General features: G+C 50.8%; 1 protein-coding gene and 1 non-coding gene across 2 annotated transcripts in view; one reads left to right on the top strand and one right to left on the bottom strand.

The window, feature by feature from the left end:
• Window positions 1–23,044, bottom strand: part of LOC104877001 — a 181,830-nt gene extending 158,786 nt beyond the window's left edge. The window contains exons 1-5 of the mRNA XM_033767259.1: window positions 22,988–23,044; window positions 18,968–19,156; window positions 18,273–18,324; window positions 11,705–11,837; window positions 2,655–2,796 (exon numbers count right to left, since the gene is read on the bottom strand). Coding sequence (XP_033623150.1) covers window positions 2,655–2,796; window positions 11,705–11,837; window positions 18,273–18,324; window positions 18,968–19,156; window positions 22,988–23,044 — 573 coding nt within the window. The remainder of the gene's footprint in view (window positions 1–2,654; window positions 2,797–11,704; window positions 11,838–18,272; window positions 18,325–18,967; window positions 19,157–22,987) is intronic.
• LOC117287469 lies at window positions 5,744–5,848 on the top strand. The gene has a single exon (XR_004518765.1). It is a non-coding gene; the product is annotated as a U6 spliceosomal RNA (small nuclear RNA).
• Window positions 23,045–25,277: the final 2,233 nt, after the last annotated feature.

Genomic DNA, 25,277 nt, shown 5'->3' with positions numbered 1-25,277 from the left:
TCTTAATATCAGCTTACTCCTTCCTATCAACTCCGGCTCAGTCCCACTTCCAGACCTTGGTACATGCTGCTCCAACTATCTTATATTTTCACTGTGTCCCGGGGAGTGTACCTGGGAGGGCTTAAATCATTCCATGCTCTGGGATGAAAGCCAACCCATCGAGTATAACCAAAAGCTCTAGCTGGAAGAAAAAAGGCTCCTGAGGCTGGAGCCAGATCAAACAGCAGAAACTTTCTCCCAAGCATGCTCAACTTTCTTTGGATAAAAGACCCTTTAAGAAGGTTATTGAAACGATGGATTCCATTTCTAGTTAAAGATATGGCAACACAACATTTCCTGTTTAATGTCAAAAGGCAGAGAAGACACCCTAGTTAAGATTCTCAGTCCATAATTCTGGGATGGTAGTCAATAGTTAATAATTAATCATTATCTCAACAGTCAATCATTAATGAGAGCCTCAGTTTATTCTTAGGTACCCTAAGATTGAAAATGTGTGCACCTCACTATCTTTCCCAAAAGTGGTGGCTAAATGTTCCCCAAAACTTAGTAGAGTAAAACAACCACAATTTCATTTTGCTCCCAAAGGTGCAGATTGGGAACTAAGAAAAATTCTATTGGTCAAAGTGATCACAAGCTCTCCCAAACTGAAGAGGAGGAGAATCACATTCCACTTCTTGATGGGACATAGCAAGGTGCCAGGGCGACCAGCATGGGGAATGGAAACTAGCGCTGTGGCCATCGTCTTTGAAAAGGGCAATCTGTCTCTTACAGCCTCTGCCTGCATGCAATACCTGGTAAAATCAACCCGGCTACTTCAACCTACAGGCTGGAGAGAACAATGCTTAGCATTAATGAAAGTCACTTTTCAACAGGCCTCTTCATGCTTTGTGGTTCACCCTTTCTGCTTCAGAAAGAGCCATAGCAACTGCATCACACATTGCTATGGCCACACTCAGAAATGCCCTTAGTGGCAGCTCATGTTCTCATGGATTGATTAAAGGAAATAAAATGTGTTCACCCAGCTCCCTTCTGCGTTCAGGTGGCCTCATGTCAGGGCACAGGGTGGGCTCAAGGAGAGGCCCAGAATCAAGATGAAAAAGGCTCAAAAAAAGACATCATTGCTAGAGGACAGAGTGTGAATTAGTACAACTTTCCAAAGGGCAGTTCAGCCATATGTATCAGAGCTTAAATACGCATACTGTTTGACCCAGCATTCCCAGTTCGAGACTTTAACCCAAGAAGAAAGCACAAATGCAGAAAGACATATGCACAACATATGCCCATACTGTTGTTTATCACAGTGAGAAAGAGACTTTTCACCCACAAGTCAGTGATAGATTAGGTCAGTAAATTGTAATACTAATGACTGAAGTACATCTATGTAGACTGATAGAGAAAAATATCCAAGACATATGCTTACGTGACGAAAAAGTATCTGATATATAGATAGATATGATATCTATGATATGATAGATATCATATATATTATAAATCACATTTATATAAAACTATGTGTGCTTCAACCCAAAAAGAGATGTCTGAAAGAAGGTTCCATGAGTTGTTGCCTTTGATGTGAATTTTGCTTATTGCTGCATCATTAAAATATTTAGCAATTGTACTAATAAAAATGTTTTTAAATGTTTAGCAATCGTAATGACGATGACCTCTGTATTGTGCCTATTATGTGCTGGGGATTGTTGTAAAACCTTTACATGTGCTATGTTATCTTATTCTCATAACCACCCTGAGAAATAAATATTTTCATCTTCTCCACCATAGAGGATGGGAATCCTCTAAGGTGCACAGAAGTCAGAGGGCTCAGCCACAGTCCAACAGCCAAGATGAGAGCCACAGCAGGCTCCAGAGTCCATGCCCATAGTCATTAAGATATCTTGCCACTCTGTGGTAATTAGACACAGTATTTTTACCAAAACAATAAAGCTATTTTCTTAAAAAGGAAAAGAAGATCACCAACTTGGCCTTTAAGTGCCTACAGCTTTCAGAAAGAGCATCCATAGCTCCTCGTTGGGGATTTTCCTACCCTTTTACCCTGCTAGGTGTGTAAATGTAATTCCTATGAGATAAGCTTGAGTGACATAATGAGTTTGGCCTGGAAAGCCCAGGAAACAAGATGTCCAGGACACCCAGACTAGAGGCTTAACCCTTTGGGTGAGTAGAGAGTACTTCAAGTGAATGCCTAAACAACAGTCAAAAGAGAGAAAACACCCCCAAGCCTCCAGACCCAAGCCACAGCTCCTGCCCCAGGCTCAATCCACTCCATTCAAGGCTACACATAGTACTGTAAATAGCTCTTCAAACAAGACCCCAGTGGCTAGAGTGAGAGCACCAGATGGGTGCTATCAGAAGAGGTAGAGTCCATGCCAGGGCCCAATTTGTGGGTACCCTGGGAGTCCAGTCCATTGACAGGAGGGGTGAGATCAGCCACCAGAACAAAAGCAGCCCCTTAGCACCATTATGTGGGAAAGAAAAAGTGAGACACGGAGCAAGGTCCAAAGACCAGGCCAGGGAGGGTGAAACATGGCTCTGTTGTGTCACTCAGTGCTCCAGCACAACCCCCGCAGCCTCGCCTGAGACCTAGTGCAAAGGTCCTCCAAAGACCCACGCTTGTATCTGAGTTGCTGTTTCTCTCCTACCTCCACGGATCCACGCAAGCAGGAAAGACAGCAGCAGCCCCTCGGACCCTCGGCACTGACAAGCAAGGCATGTGTCCTTCTGCCTAGTGGGCACAGCTGGCACTTTGGGCTTTGGTGGGGATAGGACACATCATCACAGCACCTGGAGGGGAGCAGGAGAGAAATGGTAGATGCTTATGGTTGTCAAAGGCACACCAGAGGGCTCCTCGGGGTCCCCAGAACAGTCTGGAAGGGGATTTAGTGTGTCAGGAGTTGCCTGGAGCACCTAGGAGACAAATCACAAGTGTGTGTGGTGTGAGAAGCAGAGGACCATGTGCAAAGCCTCAGGCAGACAGGAACGGAACAGGGTGTGCCAGGGACAGGGCCTCTGTGTCCTGGGCCTGCCTAGTGAGGACAGTGTTTGGAGTTTTCTCACCTTATCATTCCCATCACCCCCCACTCCTTCTCCACAGTCAAAGGCCCCTCTCCGAGCTCACTTTCAGTGTCCCCACCCCCCACAAACTGCTGCAGACCCCACATCTGTATCCTTCTGCCTTCTGCAGCCTGAAGAATCAGGTGGCACTGCCAGGTTAGAGGAAGAAAAGGCCTTCCACTGGAAACTTTCTTTTTAAAGCAGAGCCAGAAACAAATGGCCCTGTAATCTTTTGGGATTGCCTTGGGTTGGAAATTTAAAATGCTAAGGTTGAGACACCTATAAACATGTCATAACACGCTCTGCAAGTTGCTGTCTCTAAGACTTGTGGGCGCGGGAGCCGCAAAGTGCACAGGCAGGCACGTTCACTGCACACAGATAGGCACTTACCCCAACACACCCATCTCTGGAACACCCTCCTTTCACACCTCTGCATATACATACATGGACTCTCCCTGTGGATGGACACACTCAGACCTGCGCACACAGTCCCCCGAGCAGGTATCAAACACAGACCCTGAACACACACTCAAGCGTCACAGAGGAGATGCGCAGACACATGCAAATCACCCTTGTGTGTGAATCTACACTCCACAGATGGAGATTTGCACACATAGTCATGCTACACACACACATATGCTTGTACATATATCTCATCATCTACACACAGCCCCAGGCTCACCCTGGATCTGAGACAGACCCTCAGGCACGACGAAGAGACCTCCCCAGATGTGCACACACCATCCTGTCCACGGCTACAAGGACGGGTACACTTCGCACACTCATCCAAACTGTACACACTCATGCACACACGCTCATCCCACAGCAGAAGTGTGTGTTCACCACAAGCACTGCGCACCCTCACCCACGCGTGTACTCGCAGACTCAGTCCGCAGAGACACAGCAGGCTCAGATGAGCGTCCAGCCTTCCTCAGACTTCAACAACCATCCACGAGCCTGGAGTCCTCCTCCCTCTCTCTCTTCTCCAAAAATAATGCCACCACTTCATTATCCCAGGGACTCCGATCAGGCTTGATGCCCCCGTCTTGCCTGCCTTCCACATCCAGTCGATCTATAAAGCCTATCATTTTTGTCTCTTTTTTTTATAATTGTTAGTTTATTTAAAACTTTTTTTAAAAAATGGCTGGGGGTTTAGCTCAGTGGTGCTGCCGCCTGCCTCACAAGCGCAAGAACCTGAGTTCTGGTACCTAAATAAATAAATAATCTCAAAAAAAAAAAAAAAAGCAAGAAAATAGTCCCCTAAACACTGTGGCTTAAACAAAATGATAGTTATTTTGGCTCTTATAACAATCCAGGTGTAACCCAAATTTGCCTTTGAGATATGTCTCTTTTTTTTCATTACTGAGATTTGAAACCACGACTTTGTGCTGAACTCCATCCCAGCTCTACTTATTTTTCATTTTAAGACAGGATCTTCCTGAGTTACCAAAATGCTCAGGCTGGGCTCAGACTTGGGATCCTCCTGCCTCAGCCTCCCAGACTCTTGGCATTACAGGCATGTGCCGTCACACCCAGCTTCCAGGTCTGTCTTGAATCCAATCTTCTCTCTCATCTCCAAAGCCACGGTTCTACTCCATGCTACCATCATCCTCCTCACTGCCTTACTCCTGTTGTTACCACTGACAGCCCATCTTCTTCACAGCAGGCAGAGTAGACCTTTCCACTGCTTTTGTTGCACTTTAAATAAATGCAGATTCCTTATCCAAGCCTGTAAGTCCTACATGATCAGATTCCTGCTCCTCTCTCACCCTGAACTCACCACTGCCCTCCCTGTGCTAGCTCACTGACGTCCTCTCCGTCTTGGACACACCCATCCCTGCCTCACGTCAGGGCCTCTCCACACACTGCCTCCCTGCCTGGGATGCTCTTCCCCTGACTCTTGCTGTGGCCTATACTCTTCCTCCAGGTCTCTGCTACAATGTCACCTCCTCAGAGAAGCCTTCCCTGATTACCCAGTCTAACTAGGACACTCCCCGCGTTCTCACCTGCGTGACTTTTTTCCTGCAAAGCACTTCTCCCTAGGAGCATTCCTCTATGCCTACCATCTGTCTTTCCTCCTAAACCTGCCCTGTCCAACAGAGTAGCTACTAGCCACGTGTGGCTTTTTGAATTAAATCACCTAAAATTAAATAAAACAAAAAATTCAGTTCTACAGTCATACTAGTCACATTTCACTGCTCAGGAGCCTCTTGTGGGCCCTGGGTGCCTGTCAGGCAGCGTGGACATCTCCATCATCCAGAACCTCTCTGGGTGTGGAGCAGAGGAGGAGAGGCAACATCTCAACTACTCGCTGAAGTGTCCACTGCACCCAGCACAGAGTCTGGCATGGGGGTTCAGGAAACGCTTACTGAATGAACGTCCTCACGTGCAGACAGTCCCAAAAGGAGAGGTCGCCTGCCACATGTCAAAGATCCCCGCAATGCCTTCTGTCTCATGAAGCCTCTCATCACCCCCGCTCCCGTTTCTCCCAGTAGGGATGCTTGTGCCCCTAAGACAGAAAGGCTCTCATTGGCCGCAAACCTGAGTTTGCTGCAAGTCCTTTGGCCCCACCTTGGCCATGAGACAGAGGAGAGGAAGTGCCAGCAGCCTTACTGTGGAGTAACCTACCACCACCACCCACGCCGGCCCTCTCTTCTGAGGCAGCAAAGCAACCAAAGCTCACTTAGGCAGCACATATACTAAGATTGGAACAATCCAGAGAAGACTGGCATGGCCCCTGCACAAAGATGACACGCAAATTTGTGAAGCACTCCATTTTTTGTGGACCGGGGATTTAGCCCAGTGGTTCCACTGCCTCCTCCCAAGTGCAAGGTCCCAAGTTCGATCCCTGGTACCCCCCAAAAAAAAAATCCCAGAAGGAACTATTTTTGGGCTCGGGATTTAGCTCAGTGGTTCCACCGCCTGCCTCGCAAGCATAAGAACCCGAATTCAATCCCGGGTAACAAATTAATTAATTAATTGATTAATTAATTTTAAAAAGCACAAACCCTGGACACAGGCACCAACTCTCCTTCTTGTGAGATGTGACTTTGGATGGTTGCTGAGCCTCCCCGAGCCTCAGTTTCCTCACCTGTGAAAGAGTCACCCTTCCTAGCACTACTTCTCAAAGGAAAAGATGGCATCTGTCCAAGATCCGTCCAAGATGTGCACTGTCCCCTTTGAGAGTGGCACTGCCTTAGCGGAAGTGAGACCTCTTTACATTCTACGTGCTACAAAAACAGCTTTGTGTGGACATCTCAATCTCTTCCCAGTTTATTCCACAGGTACCAGAAATTCCTAATAGATGGTGCTCTGCTCACTGTCCAAATGGTCTTGTGATTACTCAAGCTCTGGTGCTGACCCAGCGGCTGCAATTCTAGAGCGAAATAATCAGTACTGTAGTTTGGTCATGAGTTTACCTGATATTAAAATGCTAATATTTTGTTAAAAGTGAGCTCTGATCAACACTGAACCCACACACGGCCTGGGTCTACAACTGAGCTTTCTCTGCCCTCCTGGCTTACATATCTCCAGGTAAACTGATGGGGGATGGAGTTCCTGGTCAAAACAGTAGCAAAAAGTAGGGAACAGGCCCCATGAGGAAGCAGCTGGCTCTGGAGGAAGAGAAGGGGCAATCACAGGGAATTTAGCAGTTGGCAAAGTACAACATCTTACAATTGTAAACTCATGGTATCTGATGACAAACCACCAGGGTTCAACCCCAGAGCTGCTCCTCACTAGCTGTGTGACATTACAAAGTTTTTTACCCTCTGTGTGCCCTTTTCTATAAAGCAGGGATAATGGTAGCACCTCCTTGAAAGGAGTTATTAAGAGGGGTAAATTCATTAGTATTTCTAAAGTCTTCAGTACAGTACCTGGCACATATAAGGTTGGGTAATAAATCGGTGAAAAGACTGAAGAAGGGCTGAGAATTGGGACTGACGAGTCCCTAAATCTTGTTTCCCTTTTCTAAGTCCTCCTCCCAAAACTTCATTGCATTTTCTATGAAGTCCTCCCTGCTCCTCAAACCTAGGCAGATCCCATCTAAGACCCAAACTGGCCCTGATGGAGATACAAGTGACCCAAACACGGGAAAGAAGCTCAGCCACTCTTCATTCTTACAGAGGGTATGGGGAGTAAAACAGCAGTGAGAGCCCAGGAACAGCCTCACTGAGGACCAGGAGGGACTCAACCCACTTTTCAAATGAGTACCCTTTTCAATCGGAAATCCTAATGCAGCCTCTAACTCTCTGGGTAGAGTTCAGACATCTTCAGTTCAGAGTCTTTTTAAATACTGAAATAACACTGATACACTAACAGAACTGTCCACGTTTCGGTATTTAGCAACAATGCAGTGTACCAGAACACCAGAATATTAAATTTTATAAAGTCATAGAATCCTCTTATCACTCCCAGATTTCGTGGTTCAAAGATATTGGAAAGGTGAACCGTTGGCCCATGGAGGCACACCTTGATTTCTACAGGCTGGGGTCAAGCGTGTGGGCAGTCGGGTGAGAAGGAGGAAAGTAGTAGAGAAAATAAATCATTGAGAAAGACAGGTGGGCATCAGGTCTGCTACAGGTACAGTACCAGCCCGCTCCCCAAAGATGTTCACATGTTAATTTTAACTCCTGGAATTTGTGAATACTACCTTATAAGGCAAAAGAGACTGCAAATGTGGCTAGGTTAATGATTTTGAGATGGGAAGGTTATCCCAGATTGCTGGGTGGGTCTAACATAATCGCACAACAGGCAGGAGGGCCAGGGTCAGAGTGACGCAGGGCCATAGTCTGAGGGATGTGAGAAACTTCTAGAAGCTAGCAAGGAAACAGATTCTTTCCTAGACCCTCCAAAGGAATGCAGCCTGCTGGCCCACCTTAGACTGTGGCATACAGAGCTGTAAAATAACAAATTTGGTATTACTTTAACCCACATCTTGCTCATTTGTTGCACCGGTAGAAAACTAACACAGACACACGAGTGACCAATTCAACAAAAACTGATTGAAGACCCACTATGTGCAGGTGGTGCTCTGACCCTGGGAAAACAGTGAGCAGGCCAGAGCTCTCTACCCTGAGCTCTCGTGCTAGTGGAGAGACAGATAGAAAATTATTAGGCAGAAAGGACAATCTCAAACAGTCTGAAGTCGGTGAAGACAGTAAGACAGGATGATGTGATAGAGTGGCCAGCTGCAGGAAGGGGTAGCCAGAGGAGGTGGCTTAGAAGGTGAGCTCCCAGTAGCCAAAGCAGGAGGCATCCGGGACTATGCAGTTGGATCTTTGCTGAGTAACAGGGCACCTCAATGGCTGTGGCTTACAGCAGCCATTGATTTGCTCCTAACTTTGCGGTTTGGGCAGAGCTCAGTGAGAACACCTCGCCTGCGCTTCATCTGACAACAGTTAGGATGGCTCGGGAAATGGACTTCCCACAGTGCCCCTCGCAAGGTCTGCCTGGGTGGATCAACCAGCCCCCCACTGGGCTCTTGGGCGTCCTCCCAAGGTGGCAACCAAGCTCCCAAGGAAGGAAGCAGAAAAAGCCAGTCTGAAGCATCACTACTAGTATATTTCATTGGCTTCAAGTAACCATAGTTCAGCCCAGATTCAAGGCAGTAGGGCAACAGACTCTGTCTCTGCGAGGCGGAACAAACCATCCGTGGTCACCTGTCATCTACCACGTACCAAAGGCACTGCAGTTGCAAAACCCCTGAGGTAAGAATGACCTTGCTGGGCTCGAGGACAGACACCTGGCTGCAGAAGATGGAGAGGTGAGGAAACAGGAAAGCATCGGGAGGTGCTGGAGGGCAGGGCGGCGACCAGATCACATAGGACCTGCAGACCGTGCTAATGGGTGTAGATATTATTCCAAGGTGATGGGAAACTAGTGGAGCAGGGAAGAGACATCATCTGATGCCGGCCTTTGGAAATACAGCTCTTGCTGCTGGGCGGAGGGAGGCGAGTGTGGGAGCCGGGTCTCGCAAAGGGACCATCCATCGAGACACGGAGCAGAGCAGAGGCACAGGATTTGGTTTCTGTTGCTCACTTTTTCATTTTGAGAGCCAATAACGGAAGCAGAGGGGGAGGAGAGTCTAATTTTAAACTAGCAAAGTTGGGGGATCTACAGAAAATAGTAGTTAAACGCAGGGACCTTGGCATTGACTCTGCTGTGCTAATTTGTGAACCCCAGCAGGTAACTGGTCCTTTTCACCTTTTGTTTTTCACAAAATGATGATAATAATTCTGTCTTATAAAATTATTGGGGAAGATTAAATAAGGTCATCAATTCATTCAACAAATGTATGTTGAATGCCAACTATGTGCTTGAAAAATACAACAGATGAGTCTACATCCATGGAGCTCATTGCCAAGTGCAGAATGATACTGATCTATAAATAATTTAGTGCCTGACACATAACACCACTTGCCAGTTATTTTTTTATTGTTGTTGTTGCACTTGAGGGATCTATGGCACCCAGCCCTGGTTCTCACAAGGTGGCTCAACTACCATTTCTTGAACACCTACTACATGCCAGACACTGTACTAGGCTCTTTCACATCTGTCAGCTTCCTACAGCTTCCAAAGAGCGGAGCTGTTAGGAAGTGGAGGGCTCAGATGCCAGGATGAATCATTTATACCAAGCACCCAAAAGGCTGCAAGATCTGGCCTCTGATGTGTCAAGGGTGCCAAGTAGGAAGGATCAAAGCAGTCCACCATCCCTGCTTCTTCCATAATTTATACTGTAGGATGTGTTTCCTGAGTGCGAGGCACCATTCTAAATATTCCACGTGTACTTCTCCTTGCGTCCTTATAACAACCTCATGACATCGTTTCCATGGTCATCCCCACGTGACAGGCGGGAATAGGGAGGCCCGGACAAGGTCACAAAGCTGGTCACTCGCACATGTGGAATTGCAGGCCTTTGGTATGCAGTAGGACAACAGGTGACCACGGATGGTTTGTTTCTCCTTGCAGAGACAGAGTCTGCTGCCCAGCAGGCTGACTCCAGGAACCAGTAGGCTACACGACCACGTCACCATCACTTGGAATTTCTACATCTAAGGGTGGCAGGAGACCCTGTGGCCTTGGGAGAGAGGGATCTGTGGGGGCCACAGCTGCCACCAGCCAGAGGCAGCAGGTGTCATAGCAAGAAAACCAGCGTGAAAGTGTGGGACCAAGACTCGGCTCTGCCGCTTCACCACAGACCTTGGGGCAGAACCCTAGATCCGCTGAGCTTCGGCTTCCTTTAGATAAAACAGAGATCTCATTCGCTTATTCATTCAACAAGCACACACTGAGAATCTTTCATGCCCTAGGAAGTGTGCCACGAGGGACACACACTGTCCCGTGTTCTCGGGAATCTGACTTCTGGTTAAGAAGACAGACAAGAAAACAGGAGAATACACCCAAGAATTGTGAGCCATCATCAGCACCGCGAAGGACAGCAGCAAAGGGCGGGGAAGGGGGGGTGCCGGGGATAATAAGCTGTCACCTGCAGCCTGAGAAGGCACCAGCAGCACAGAGAAGAGCAGGAAGAGCAGGAAGAGCCCGGGGCGGGGGGCAGGTTTAAGCACGGAGGGAGCGCGGCGGGGCTGCGAGCGGGAAGGGACCATCGTTTGACAAGCTGGTCTCCCCTCGAAGCATGAAAGAGGGTCGTGGGTGGAAGGCAGCAACTGGACGCCTGCCATGTGCTACCGTAGATGCTTCATAACCGTGCACGCTCTCCCCTCCCCCCCGGGGGGGCGGATCGACACTCCTGCGTCTCAGCCACGGAGCCCTAATGACTCCTGGGGGCCTCGGAGCTCCAAGCCCGTCTCTGCCCCCATGGAAGTGCGCACTTTCTCCTTTTGTCTAATTATTCCTAATTGGAGGAAAAATTGTTTGGGAAATCAGCCGGCATCTCCTCGGCTTCCGTGTCCTAGCAACCCGACTCTGGGGGGGTGACACCGCAGGGGAGGCGCTTTGCCGCCTCCGCGCTGCACGGAGCGCCACGGAGTCGGAGCTCCAAGCCCGTCTCTGCCCCCATGGAAGTGCGCACTTTCTCCTTTTGTCTAATTATTCCTAATTGGAGGAAAAATTGTTTGGGAAATCAGCCGGCATCTCCTCGGCTTCCGTGTCCTAGCAACCCGACTCTGGGGGGGTGACACCGCAGGGGAGGCGCTTTGCCGCCTCCGCGCTGCACGGAGCGCCACGGAGAGGACGCGAGCGCATGCACATGCGCACAGCTCCGCGGAGGCCACGGTGCTCGCCTCGACTGAAACGTAACCTCAGCCTTTCTGGAAAGCAGAAGGTGTCTCAGAAATAGATTTCTAATTTTCCAGCCACCTGCTCGGCTGAAAGATATTCTGGAGTTTATAATTACTTTTCAGGCACTTAACTAGAATCCAGTTTGTAGGGCGACTTGATGCATCTTTCAATGCGTTGTAGGGTAAATTTCACCTACCTGCTTACAGCCAGGGTGGCACCAGAGTGGCCCAGACAGGTCTCAGGGGAGGGCACCGCCCCCCCACAGGTCTTTAAAGCTAATCATATCAACCCACAGCGCTGGAGGAAGAAGTCAATGAGATAATGTGGCTATGACTCCTGGCAGGGTCCCGGGAAATATTTAGCAGCATAACGCAAAAAGAGCACTCCTGGCCCTCACCTTCTGGGAGGACGCAGGTTCAGGGGCCAAGTCACAGAGACAGAACTTCCCTCAGACCAGGATTCGAATCCCAGACACACCAGATCGTCACAGTGTGGTATGAGCAAGTTATTCACCACCTTAGTCTCCCTGCCTGTGAAGCAGAGATAATGGTGGTGCCCACCTCTGAGGAGTACTAAGGGGGTTAAAGGAGTTAATTCATGTAAAGCACTTGGCATGACGCCCAGCTCATAATGAATGCTGAGTAAACATTCTATCCCTGTTATCAAGAGCAACTTCCCAGGGTCGATCAAGCAAGTCCAGGTTGGGACACAAGAGACAAGAGGCTTCCAAACTAGGGCAGAGGTCTCCCAGCAGAGGAAGATATATGAACACTGTAACTTCTGCTTGTTTGTCTCATCCTTTTTAATTCATATTTCATGTACATTTGAATATATCTCAAGTTTGTGGATAAGGGATCATGATCCAAAAGAGGACGGGAGAGGGGAGTATAACAGATTATTTAGAATGGAAAGGGGGCCTAGGGTTCAATCAGGTACCTCCCAAAGACTGAGATGCTGGAGGCACAGAATTCACAGTAGACAAGAGCCCCAGGCTGAAGCAGTCAAGAAGACTTCTGGAAGGAGGTGACAGGACCCAGCCTTTGTAAAGAAGAGCAAAGTCTCCTTTGGGCCAAACCCAGGCCAGAAAAGAGAAGCCATTGCTTACAAAGCCATCACCACATTGGGCAACCCACCTGGCTGGAGGAAATACTCCTACTGGGGCCCATGTGAAACCATCCCGGATTTTATCACCAGCAGGCAAATTTCCTGAATATTTACCAACCGAGCAGGTGCCAACACGCCAGCATACCCAGGCAGGAGCTGTCTTCCTCCCTCCCTTCAGCTCCTGGTTGCTCACTCTGGATTCCAGCCTACCTCTCTCCCCTCAGCTGATCCCTCTCTGTCTTTCTGTGGCCAGCTTGTCTTTTGGGGTTCAGTCCATTTCTGTCCTTTGTGAGGTACTTGGACGGTGCCATTGTCTCCGTCCCTTATTGGATCCTCTCCACATCTGCATTTGGGGTCCCCGTCACTCCTGGCTCCATTTATGTGGGGGTGGGGGGGTCTCTGTCTCCTTGCTGCCTCTGGCCCAGAGCATATCCATGGGTTTGCACGGCTGCCTATGTCCTCTCTGACCAGCTCTTTCTGGCTCTGAGTGTGTGTGCACAGGGATGCTATTTATCGGGGTTTCTCTGCCCACTGCCTGCCCTCCCTCTGGGTCTCTGAGTCAGTGGTTCTCCAAGTGCAGTCCCAGGGACCAGTAGCATCAGCTGGGAACTTCCTAGAGATACACATTCTCAGCTCCATCCCAGACCAAATGATCAGAAACTCTAAGGTCGGGAGCCCCACAATCTGCATTTCAGCAAGCCCCTCCCCTCAAGGAGCCATCAATGCTGCTCTTTAAGCACTAAGTCAGTTTGTCTTTCTGACTCTGTCTGGGGTGAGGGGAGAGAGGTGCAGGTGTCCCTTACCCCTGGCCTGGCTTGTCGGTCCCTGTTCCTGTCTCCCCGTGGGTCCATGTCTGTCTGTGGACCAAAAGCGGCTGCATTTCACTGGGTGTACCTCACTGGAGCCCAGTCCCTAACAGCTAGGACCCAGAAAAAGAGCAGTCCACTTAGAAGCACAAAGGCAGCCTGTTGATGGAGCACAGAGCCTGGGGAAGGATTAATTGGGAAACGTGTGCGTTTCCTTAGCTGGAGCCAATCACGAGGCTCTGGTCAGATCACCTGTCACGGCTTCTGCTACACGCAGAACCTCCTGGGATGCTTTTACAGCATCCTAGACTCCAGAGATTGATTCAGTTGGCTCTGGCTGAGGCCCAGACATCAGGGTGTTTCAAACACTACCTGGTGATTCTAATGAGCAGAGAGCAGAATAGCCTCACAGGCCCCTAAAGATGATGACCAGGATCAAAATTTAGGCTGAGACAGGGAAAAAATTTGACCAAAGTCACATTACTAAAAATGGCAGAGCTGAGATTCGAACCCAGATATGTGAGGCTCCGGGTCCACCTCTCCTATGCCACTCTGTGGGTGCATTTTCCACATAACTCTGTCATTCTCTGGGGCTGGCTGACTTCCAGAATGGCTTCCCATCCCCCACAATGCAGTGGCACCCCACCCACTCCACCCCAGGTCTCTGCAGCTCTGAAGCATCTGGCCCTGGGCAGCCAGCTCTGCCCCTCTGAAATGACAAACCTGTTAGAGGAGCCCCTCCCCAGGGGTAAACCCCCATCTCCCAAAAAGATCCATGAAATTTCCCCCCCAAGGAAGTTTCCTTCCAGATACAGCCCCCCAGTGCCTCTCTACATTCCTCCAGCCCTGCCCACAAGCCTGGCCTTTGGATATCTCCTCGGAGACAAAGACAATCCAGTCAGCCCTGTATTTAGCAGTCACCACACCAAGAGCAACACAATGGCCAGGCCACAAAGAGTGAGTCACAGACACTCCCTCCAGAGAGCCCTAATTGCCTGCAGGAGCTGTGCGGCAGGCGACTGACCACCCTTCTAATGTTCCGGATGTCTTGAGGCCTCCCGTGTTCTCTGTAATACTAGGCGGAAGTCACATTCTACTCCTTGGCATGTCAAGGTTGGCTTCCATATTCAAAATAATGGCAATCGATTGAATTTTGACAAGGAAACTGTATTGCTTTTGCAATGTAAAATCTTCAATTAATAAGTGAATATAACACTTCTAATTCCTTACTATCAAGTAAAACTGATGATCCAGAGACGCCAGCTTTGTGAATTCCCAACATGAGTTGTCCCCAGAGGTATCCATAATTCATTTATTCATTCTTTCTATCTTTTCTTCTCTCTCTCATTCAACAAATATTTTTGAAGCACATAGTGTCCCAGGTGTGAGGCTAACATCTGGGAATATACTAACGAGTAAAAACAGACATGCTCCTCCCCACCTGGGAAGTCTAGTCTACTCAAGGGTTCAAGATGTTAAAATATACACACACACGCACACACACAGATGCACAGTACGATGACAAGTGGTAATAAATGCACTGCAGGAAAAAGCAAAGGGCACTTTCAGCAAGAATAATGGGGGCATTAAAATTGCTTCCAAGGAAGTGACATTTAAATAGAGACATGAAGAGAGGTACTAGGTAGAAATGAGCTAAAGGAGATGCTCGGGACCAGGTTCCAGCCCACATACTAAAGGAAAGGCTCATGGGCCCACACCCTGATACAGGCTCAGCTCTGAGCCTTTCTGTAACAGAAGGAGCTTGGAGGCTGGAAGCAGGAGCAGCTCCCTCCCCAGGCCTGGCAGGCAGCCTGGCACTCTGCTAGGCCCAGCCCAACTACAGTCTATGGGCACAAGGCCAGCTGTGGTCATGCAGCCAGGTTCTAGCTCTACACCAGCCTGGCAGAGGACCTGCAGCCAGGGGGACAAGGCTGCTGGGCTTCAGACGGAAAGAGTGGCAAGGCCCTGGGACACCACCAGGTGGGAAAGCATAGGACACTGGTCAAGCCAAGCTCAAACCAAACCTGAGGTGTTTCCCCACATCTTCCCAGAAATCTGATGACAGCTCCTTTGGGACACCTGGGCTTGAAGGAACATGCAGCAGGCATATCAGGCCAGCTGCCCTTCTGAGTCCAAGTCAAGGTCTACATCTCAGTGTGTTCCCATTGTGGGTCTCCAGCCCCTGTTCCTCATCCATAGCCCTGACACCCTTCCTAACAAGCCAGTCCATCTAGGATTGGTCCACCCTCCTCCTGCCTGATGCCACTACCCAGGAAGGGAATCTTGACCTCAAACCCAAGCTCATCTGGGATGGACCCTGTGTCCTGCACCCTCTGCCCCCACACCAGTGGCCTGCGCTTCTGGCTGGCATCTGGCATTGCCCCACCATGCTTGCCCAGTTGCTTCCCAGAATACCTCGTGTCCTCTGACTCTCTGGTATCTGCTGTCTTCCTACATGCCCAGCGGGCTCCTCTCAAACCCTAACCCCACCTGGCCACCACGACAGGTTCCTATCTGGTGTTCACTGCTCTTGTCCCTCCTCCTGTAGCTACAGAGAACTGCATATCAAAAACACAGTCACCTACCAGCTCATCCCATCCCAGTGAACTTTCTTCTACCCTTGGACAAATCCTGGTCCCCACCCCTCTGCGCCCATCTTCCAGGAGGACTTGCCAAGTTTGAGGGCAGAGTGCAGGGAAAAATTTAGGAGCAGAAACACAGACTGGAACACCCTAATGCTCTGGTCTGAGTTCCCCTCCTCCCCACCTTGTAGCCCAGAGCTGGTAGTAGCAGGTAGAGCAAAGCCTTCAGCTCTGAAGACAGAGGCTACAGGAGACTGGAGTTGTGGCCAAGCCTGGGTCTCTGCTCCCACCTAGAGGCTGAGTGGGGCAGCACAGGCAGGTGAGCGGACAGCTGAGCAGGTAACCCCAGGACTGATGCAGTCCCCTAACACCCCAGTAGGTGAGCAAGGTCCAGTCAATTGTCAAGCCAAAGACTAAGGCTTCCTTGGGCAATAGCAGTGTGAGAATCCAGCCCAATGGGTCCCAAATATGCTTCTATTATTATTATGTATCTGGCATAATAGTTTGTTATTTACCTGTTCCACTGGCATAATAGTTTGTTATTTACCTGTTCCTTCATCTGCCTCCCCACTAGACCCTATAACCCAAAAGTCCCTGATTGCAAAGTGATCCCATGGCCTCTGATCAGGTCCAGGCTGCACACCCTTTGCTGGCCTCCTCTCCTCTTCCCACACACTTGAGTCAGCGGGAACCATCCCTGGACAGCTAACTATCCCCGCACAGCCTCTGCCTCGCTGCATGTGCTCCACACCTGCCTAAGACGACAACCGGGTCTCCCGCTGCCACCGTGCTCATTAAAACATTGATTCACCAGGCACTTACTGGGGCCCCCATGGATGTAGGCTCTGCACTAAACAGCAGGGCAAGAGCAGTGGACAGACAGACAGACAGGGTCCTCTCGCAGAGTTTATCACCTTCCTGGAACAGACAGTTGGACCAAGGAATAAGGGAGCTCCAGACAGTGATAAATTGAGTGGTATCAGAGCGGATTGGCAGGGTGGCAACGGACAAAACTGGCTGACCAGAGGAGGTCGCGATGAAGGTAGGCATGATAGTTTTTAAATATTCCGCAACTCTTTAAAATATGCCCACTGCCTTCAAACAGTGAACTAATTGTCTAATTGGCCATCCCATAAATCACTTAAGTGCAGGCTGTACTTAGCGCCTTGCTCTTAATCAAAAGAATGAGGCAGAAGTGATGATATGTTGACCGTGTGGGATTTCCATGCAGGACATAAGTGGCTTATGAGCTTATGGTCTCTCCCCACCTCCCTTGACCACTCCTAGAAGAAGCCAGCTACTACGTCAGGAGACTTGCCACGCATACCAACGGCCACATGGGGCGCAGTCTCCAGCCTCAGTCAAGCATTCCGATAGCTGCAGTCTGTCCTGCTCCACCGTCCTTCCTGCAGCCACATGAGAGAACCCAAGCCAAGAGTACCAGGCCACTCACACTAATTTAGCCACTGGACAAGGTAGTTACCATGCTAAGGCCCTCAGTACTTTTAGGACCCATGAAAACCTTTTCCCTTCTCTTCAAATTAGGATAAAGAAACAACTCTTAGGTCAAAGAAAATGTTTTCATATATCAAGTTAATCTGTTTTCATACCAGCACAATCATAAAATGTCATTTTTCATATTCCTTTAAGAGAGAAGGGGCCAACAAATGCAGAAGCTCCCAGGGCCTATAAAAGTTGTAATGCAGCCCTGGAGCTGCTCCCAAATTCCTGACCCACAGAAATGTTGATATGATAAACATTTGTCATTGTAAGCTGCTGGATTGGGGGGTGGTTTGCTAGGCAGCAAGGAGCACTGATCTGCTGCCCCGTGAAGATCTGAAGGGAGAGCACTGCAGATACAGAAAGCAAGTGCAAAGGCCTTGAGGTAGAAAGGAGGAAATAATCATAGTAATCCAACGTGTACAGAAAAAACAGTTATTTAACCTATTTAGCCACAGTTTCCCCTGTGTAAAATGGTGTAGGTGCCCACGACCACCCTCACACACATCACAGGCACGCACACACCTGGGACCTGGCCCTCAGCACCTGTCTCCCGGGACCACACACAGGTGAGGAGCATGAGCATCAGGGCCGGCTGGGTGGGGCATACACGGCCCTCACTCTGCGTCCTCCCTGACCCTGCTCAGCAGACACAACAGCAGTAACAGCACTCAGCAGGAGCAGGGTGCCTAGACACGCTCGCTCACGCAGCAACACGCATGGCTCCTGTGGAATGAGTACCCCTCCATCATTCACCCCAGGGACAATGTGAGAGCACGGAAGTGGCGTTTCCTGTCCAGGGCCACACAGGGAGGGCGTAAGATTCAAACCCTGGCAATCTGTGTGCAGAAGGAGCCCAGCACGGGGCACAGAGTCACACCGCCCTGCACGTGCTGCCTGGCCAGGTCACAGCTTCGGGACCCAGGGCAGCCAGTCCACTGGAGGAGGAGTGACCCACCAGGCGCTCCCTCACCAGCCTGGCAGCAGCGGCACAGGGGCCAGCAGGAGAAGCTGAAAGCCACCCACTGCCACACAGAGGGTCAGAGCAGCCCGCTGGGTCTGCGGAGGACAGGACAGAGCGCGGCTGCAGAGGAGAACCACGCTCAGGCTGGGATGACCAGGAAGCTCCTGAGAGAGGGATGGGAGCCAGTCCCGGTCTGCTGGCTCCCGTGTGCCAGGCTGCCAGAGGCCTGTTAGGCCAGCGAGTCTTCCCTGGGAGACCTGGAAGTCTGGTTGCACCTACAATAAATAAGTCCCACTTCTGGGAAACAAGCTTAAAAACGTCTCCCATCCTGCTGTCAGATCTCTGGCCAGAATACAGTGGGTGACCCTGAGCAAGTCACTTCAAACCTTTGAGCCCCCAGACTGCACCGTGATATGGAATTCTGTGAGAATTCGAATTAATGCTGTATGCGAAGCAGCTGAGGTCTGTCGGTACATAACAGTACCCGCAGCTTCGCTGCTGTGCGGCTCTGAGCAGGTGATTCAACCTCTCTGGGCTTCAGCTTCCCCGTTCTTTCTATCTCTGTTTCAGACCCTGCCTCTTGGCCCTTCCTGCCAGACAGTCTCCCTGTGTCTAGCCCATCTCTCTTCAGCCTCCCGTAGCCTCGGCCCTCCCCACACCCCTAACCCCTTGGAGTCCCATTAATTTTGAGAGACTGTCTGTACGGATTGCCGCCTGGCCCCGTCCTGGGGCTCAGACAGCTGTGTAATTATCCACTCGGAGCCGGGGAAGTGATAACCAGCTCTCTCGCCCTCCTCCCCTGCCCGCCTCACTCTCTTCCCTTTCGCTCCCGTATCCCAGGGGAAGCCGATGATGGAGGCCCGCTGGGTGAGGAGGGGCAGGATTCTCCTTACCTTGAGGGAGGTCAGGGAGAGGAGAGGGGAGCAGCCCTCCACCCTCCTCCAAACGCTGAGGCCAAAGGTTGGCACAGACGCCCCAGCCAGGACCTTCCGCCCCCACTGGGCACGGCGGCCTGGTCTCTAGATCGTCACCTCCATTGGGAGCTTCCAGTCCACTCCAGCCTTGCTTGGCCGGCTCCCCCCAGACCTTGCCCCGCGGGTCCCACGGGCCCCAAAACCAGTACCCCAAACCTGGATGTCACCTCCTCTACTTGGCCTGCCTCCCCCACCATCCCACCCGCCTCCCTTCTGGCCCCCCAAAGTCATCTCCTAAAGCATCAGCCCCCCAGGTCTTCCCGGGCTAATCTCTCCCTGGTCCCTGGGCCACAGGACGGCCCCAGCACATAAAGTTCTTAGCAGTGAACAGCCAGGGGTCCTTCAGACCGGCTACATCATGTCCTGCCACCCCTGCCAGCCTTCCTGACTCTCTCTCCCTTCTTACTCACCACTACAAAAGACCGCCTATCATCTCCTGCCCCCCCTGCCAGCCTTCCTGACTCTCTCTCCCTTCTTACTCACCACTACAAAACTTGGCCCCCCTCCGCCCCTGCCCAAAAGCTGTGGTTGGAGAAGGAGCTTGGGAGTCAGAAAGAGCTGAGAGACAATCCTAGCTCCATCATTCTCTAACCGTGTGCCCTAGAGCAGATAACTTCAGCTCTGAGCCTCAGTCTTACCATCTCTGTAATGGGATTAAATGTACCCACATCACAGGGCCATCAGGAGGGTCAGAGTATCCAGGGTTACCATTCCCATGGCTACAAGGGTCAGGCAAACAGCAGCAGCACACAAAGGGCCTGCAGGGACCCGTGGAAAACTAGGGTGCCACAGTCCCCTGGGAGGACACAGCTGTTTGTCAGCTCTGGCTTATGTACAACACAGGGGAAGGACATTACCAGCTCTTCTGATTTTTCAAAAGCATCTCCCAAAACATACGGAATCTCCAGATCTGAATATGTTGGCAATTAATTGAAATGTTTCTTTAGCACCATGAAGTCCAAACAAAACACTGGCCTCTGGGTCACCGGTTAGACTCCGATGTATACAAGGAGTTGGGCCTGGTGCGTGCCACAGAGCAGTCAATAAACACTAATTCCCTTCTCTGCCCTTCTTATCGATTTTTAGAAGAAGAAAAAAAGTCTGCCAAGCCAGTCACCCAATTCCACTGCTGTCATCACTGTCAACTTCACACAGTCCGTAGTGGCCAGCAGGCACCAGCAAGGGCCGGGAGATCCTCACCCCGGAGGCCTCACCCTCCCTGGCTTCCTCCCCAGCCACCAGTACAGCACAGAGCTCTTCACTGTCTCGGGTCAGACTCTTCAGACTCGACAAAGCCCTTTCTGTGATCTGAAGGCGCTCCCCACATCAGGGGCTGGAAATCTAATCATTAATGCAACCGTGCTGGGGTGGAGCCTCCCAGAGGGGCCTACATCCTGAGAACGAATTCCTGCCATCATCAGAGGGCTTGGTGGAGGCATTTGGCCTTTTTCACCCTTGCCCCTTCTGCTATGTGAGGGCACCGTGTTCCTCCTCTCCATAGGACTCAGTGTTCAGGTTCCACCTTGGGAGCAGAGACCCTCACCAACTACAGGCACCTTGATCTCAGACCTCCAAGTCTCCAGACCTGGGAATATAAATTTCCGTTTTGTGTGACCTACGGAGTCTGTGGTTTTCAATGACAGCAGCACACCCAGTTGGCCCTGGCCCTGTCCCTCTCATTTTCTCATTTTACCCATGCAGCAACCCCAGAAAGTAGTTATTATCAACACCAACGCACGAATGACAGAAGTGGGGTTCGGTATAAGTCAGTCAACAAACTTATTAAACACCTGCTGTGCCCCAGCCACTGTTGAAGAGCAAACTCAAGGTCACACAGAGTATCTTTGGTCACAAGTGGCAGAAACCTAAATTGAACAGGCTCAGGCAAGGGGGTGATGTGGAAAGAAAACAGTATCGCTGGGCTCCATTCTAGGCACACACTTGCTTATCTCGTCTGTCTCCTTTACTGTACCAGAATAACTATCCCACAGCAGCATTTTCAAACCCAACGATCTGGAGCCTCACTCTCCTCTGTCATCAGACTCTCTGTGTCCCTGTCCAAGTCCCAAGGAAAGTCTCTTCATAGATCTGTGTGGGTTGGGTGGTCACATGGGCCCAGTCGCCTCAGAAGGAAAGCATACCCGATTAGCTCAGTTTGGAGTCAGTGCCAGTCATGGCCCAATCAACATTAACCAAGGAAGCAAGCTCTGGGGAGCCAGAGTAGGTCAGAGCAGGGAGAGGAGAATTTCCCAGGAAATGAGATGGCTGCCCGATGCAAACATGAGATGTCTTAGTTTGGATTTACCCAAAAGCCAAGCCTGAGACAGAACCTCAGAAGGAAAGCATACCCGATTAGCTCAGTTTGGAGTCAGTGCCAGTCCTGGCCCAATCAACAGTAACCAAGGAAGCAAGCTCTGGGAGACAGAGTAGGTCAGAGCAGGGAGAGGAGAATTTCCCAGCAAATGAGACAGCTGCCCGATGCAAACATGAGATGTCTTAGTTTGGATTTACCCAAAAGCCAAGCCTGAGACAGAGATTTGCATGCAAATTGTTTATCTGGGAGGCAATCCCAGGAAACATAGCAGGAGAAAAGGGAAGCAAGGCAGAGAAGGGAGGGAAGCTGATGCAGGATGTGTGATGGAGCAAGATGCTGCTGTGGGCAGCTGAGATTAACCCTGCTGGGGCCCTCCAGGGAGCAGGGGAACGGGGAGCCTGGCCTCTGTCAGCCAAAGGGTGAGGAGGCTGGAGAATTCATCCCCTAACTTCCATCACTCATTGGTCAAGGGCATGAATTTGCTGGCACATCCAGCCTACCCTGTATTCAGGCAGAGAGGCGTCAAGAGCCCACAGAGCCCCAGGCAATGTGGCAGGTGGTGGCAACTGGACACTGAGCCTGCTTGCTACAAGCCAGCATGCTTTACAGGAGGGTTGTCAGCTCCTGAAATGCAGCAGCCAGGCAGGTGAGGGGCAGCTGCTGGCCACTCCATGAAGCTGTACTTAAGGCAGCTCAGCCTGATTGTTTCCAGCAAGCCATGTGGTCTGTGACTGAGCACAGGTTCTGAACATTCAGACCAGAGCCCCAAAGGAGGCTCCTAGCTCTGGCAGCTTGGTAGTTGGTGGCCAAAGGTTCAGGAACAGCTCCTGAGCTCATGAGGGCACCGGTGATGGGACCCTGGATTCAGTCTCAATGTGGGCCCAGCTGCAGGGAAGAGGAGCCCTGACAGCATCAGGTTCAGTCTCAGGGACAGTGAGTATCACTGCTGCCATGACCTGGCCCACACTAAGCCTCTGAAATAGCAGGAAGAGCAGCAGGTCACAGAGGAGATAAAAGGCCTTTAGTCCCCAGTTGGAGGCCCTGGAGGGGGAAAACAAGATGGCACTCTGCAAATGAGAAGCAGTGGCCCCCGAGAAAAAAAGACAAGAGTATGGGGGGAGCCCACTACAATCACCGTGCACTACATGGTCCGGCCCAGTGCACCTCACAAGGGCCCCCTCCCCACAATGCACTCAGAAAGGAAGTCAGGGCTCAAGGAGGAAGATAATTTGGCCAGGACCGCACTAGCAGGGAATAGAAATGGGACTTGAACCCAGGTGTGAGTGGATTCTGTGTGTCACATAGCTCTCCCTAGACCCCAAGTGGCTGAGTCTTCCCCACTGGGCCCTAGCATGGAGGCCACCGAGGGTAGGGATGAATCTGCAGCAACCTGCACCCTCCAGGTCTTTCCAGGGCTGGAGGACTGCACTGCTCACACTCCTGTGTGCCTGGTGGTACAGGTAGAGTGTGTCATTCCGGTTCTTCAAGATCATAGTGTAAGCCAGGTGTTGTGGCACACACCATCATTCGGGAGGCTGAGGCAGAAGGATAGCCATGCGTTTGAGGCCAGCCTGGGCTACATAGTGAGTTCAAGACCAGCCTCAACTACACAGTGAGAGCCTTTCTCAAAAAAACACCAAACAAAAAACAAAATACTCTACACATGCAACTGTCACAAAGGGAGCACTGTGCTAAGAGATTCTACAACACAGAGGCAGGGATGGCTTGTCTCATGAGTAACATTTAAATTAGGATTTGGAGCTTAAGTCAATGCTAGCTCAGAGAAAGAAAATAAAAGAACATTAAGACATGTGCAAAGGCCCTGAGGTGGGAAAAAGTCTGGTGGTCAAGAAAGCAAAAGAAGTCCAGTGTGGCTGGAACGCAAAGATTGAGGAAGAAGCTGAAGGTAAAGACGGCGGCAGAGGTCAACCTGTGCAGGACCCTTCAGGCCACATTAGCAAAATGGGATTTTTTTTCAAGAGCGTTGCAGAGCCACTGAAAGATTTTTTTAGGTATAATTTAGAGACAGCTCTACAGTGTACAGAGAGCAGAATGGAGGGGTACAAAGAGCAGCAAGTCATCACATGTAAGATACAAGTAGAGCATTTCTCCTGGTTTCTGGCCCAAGAGGTACTAAACCTAATGAGCAGACATTATTATTATTATTATTCCTCCTTTCTCTGTTTTTCAGCCTTTCGTACAGGTGCCCCCTTGGCATCCTGGTGCCTAGGCCTGCTGTCTCGTCCCCCTAGGAGCAAAGATTGACTCTCCTTAGGGAACAGGCATTTTAATAGGCAGCTGTCGGAAGACCAGGCCAGGGCAGCTAGACTTCCCTCAGCCTGCTGCATTCAGCAGGGAGCGCTGGGCTCCAGGACATGTTCTGCTCCCATCCACCCACGTGTGTTAACCAGAGCACAGGCTGCGCCAGTAGAGCTGATAGGCAAGGAGCTGGGACCGCCTCCTGGGTGGGGCTGGGGAGGAGGTCAGTCTGAGCAGAACTACACATCAAAGCTGGTGAGAAAGCCGGGCTGAGGGCTGAGGAAACCTGGAGAGCCCAGCAGAGACCAGAGAGACTGGAAACAGCAGCACAGGGAGGGAGCAGAGGAGGGTGTGAGGGCTGCTGCAGGTACCTTTGCCATGCATCCCCTCTGGTTCCCCACAAAGAAGCAAATCTTCTCTTCCTGAGGCCCTGCCTCTCCCTTCCAGAAAAGGAACACTTTTCCTGCGTGCACCCTCTGGCTTCTCTCCTCTCTCTCTACTGAAATGAAAGTCTCCAGGGCCAGGTTTCCTGGACCGCCTTTCATCATCTTCTCCCCTCCCAGCACCCAAGTTTCTCCACCTTGAAACATTCTTTCTCCTCCACAGGCATCTCTGTCTCTGCCTACTTCCTAAAATGCCAGTGCCCCCCAGGAGCTCCGCATGGCCCCAGTCCTCCTCCAGGCCTGCAGCTCCTGCCACCCCCGTGGGGCTGAGGACTATCTGTGGCCAGATGTCTGCAAAACTCCCTCTGAGCTCCAGCAACACGGCGCTCACTAGCCCTACCAACCAGCACCCATGACAAACCCACACAGCTCTTCCCCGTGTTCTCCCCAAGAGCCTGCCTCTCCCCCTACAGTGGACGTCCCCTGCCCGGTCACGTACAGCTGCTCCCAATCCTCCAGATGTGCTTACTTACTACGAATTTCCCTCCTCCAACCCTCTTCTCATCTCTGGCCTAAATGGTGACCATAACATCCTTGGTCTCACCACCCCTCTACCAGCCCCTCCAACAGGAGGCAAGTTACACACCTGGGTAGCTCCTCCCCTTTCACAGAGTCTGTGCTGGGAATTTTCTACTGGCTAAACTTCATTTGCAGGCCCCAAATCCATCCTTGAGGCATCCAGGGCCATGAACTGTACACCCAAAGTGGTGAGAAATTTGAGGCACACAATGTACCCGCTGGGGACATTCCTAGCTGAGGCCACACAAGGTGGTCCTCTGCCCTCTTCCTCCAGCTCCCGTTCTGCAAACACACGTCTCATGAGGGTCTATTTTTCTCACTGCTGTGCTTTTTCTTGGTGGCTTTACTGTTTGCAACAGCGCCAAGCACACATGCTGACAAGCTGTCCAGGCTCTACGTGCCTCAGGGAGCACGCGTGTGGCGGATGAGTCTCATTCTGGAATGAGCTATAGCGGAAATGGCCATGAGTTCAGCATTACCAAAGCACTGCTCTGCATTCAATAAG

The sequence above is a fragment of the Fukomys damarensis genome, unplaced genomic scaffold (genome assembly GCF_012274545.1).
Source record: "Fukomys damarensis isolate Sample0158 unplaced genomic scaffold, DMR_v1.0_HiC HiC_scaffold_23, whole genome shotgun sequence".
Lineage (NCBI taxonomy): Eukaryota > Metazoa > Chordata > Mammalia > Rodentia > Bathyergidae > Fukomys > Fukomys damarensis.
Note: the sequence above shows the minus strand (reverse complement) of the source record. Positions and strands in the feature narration are given on the sequence as shown.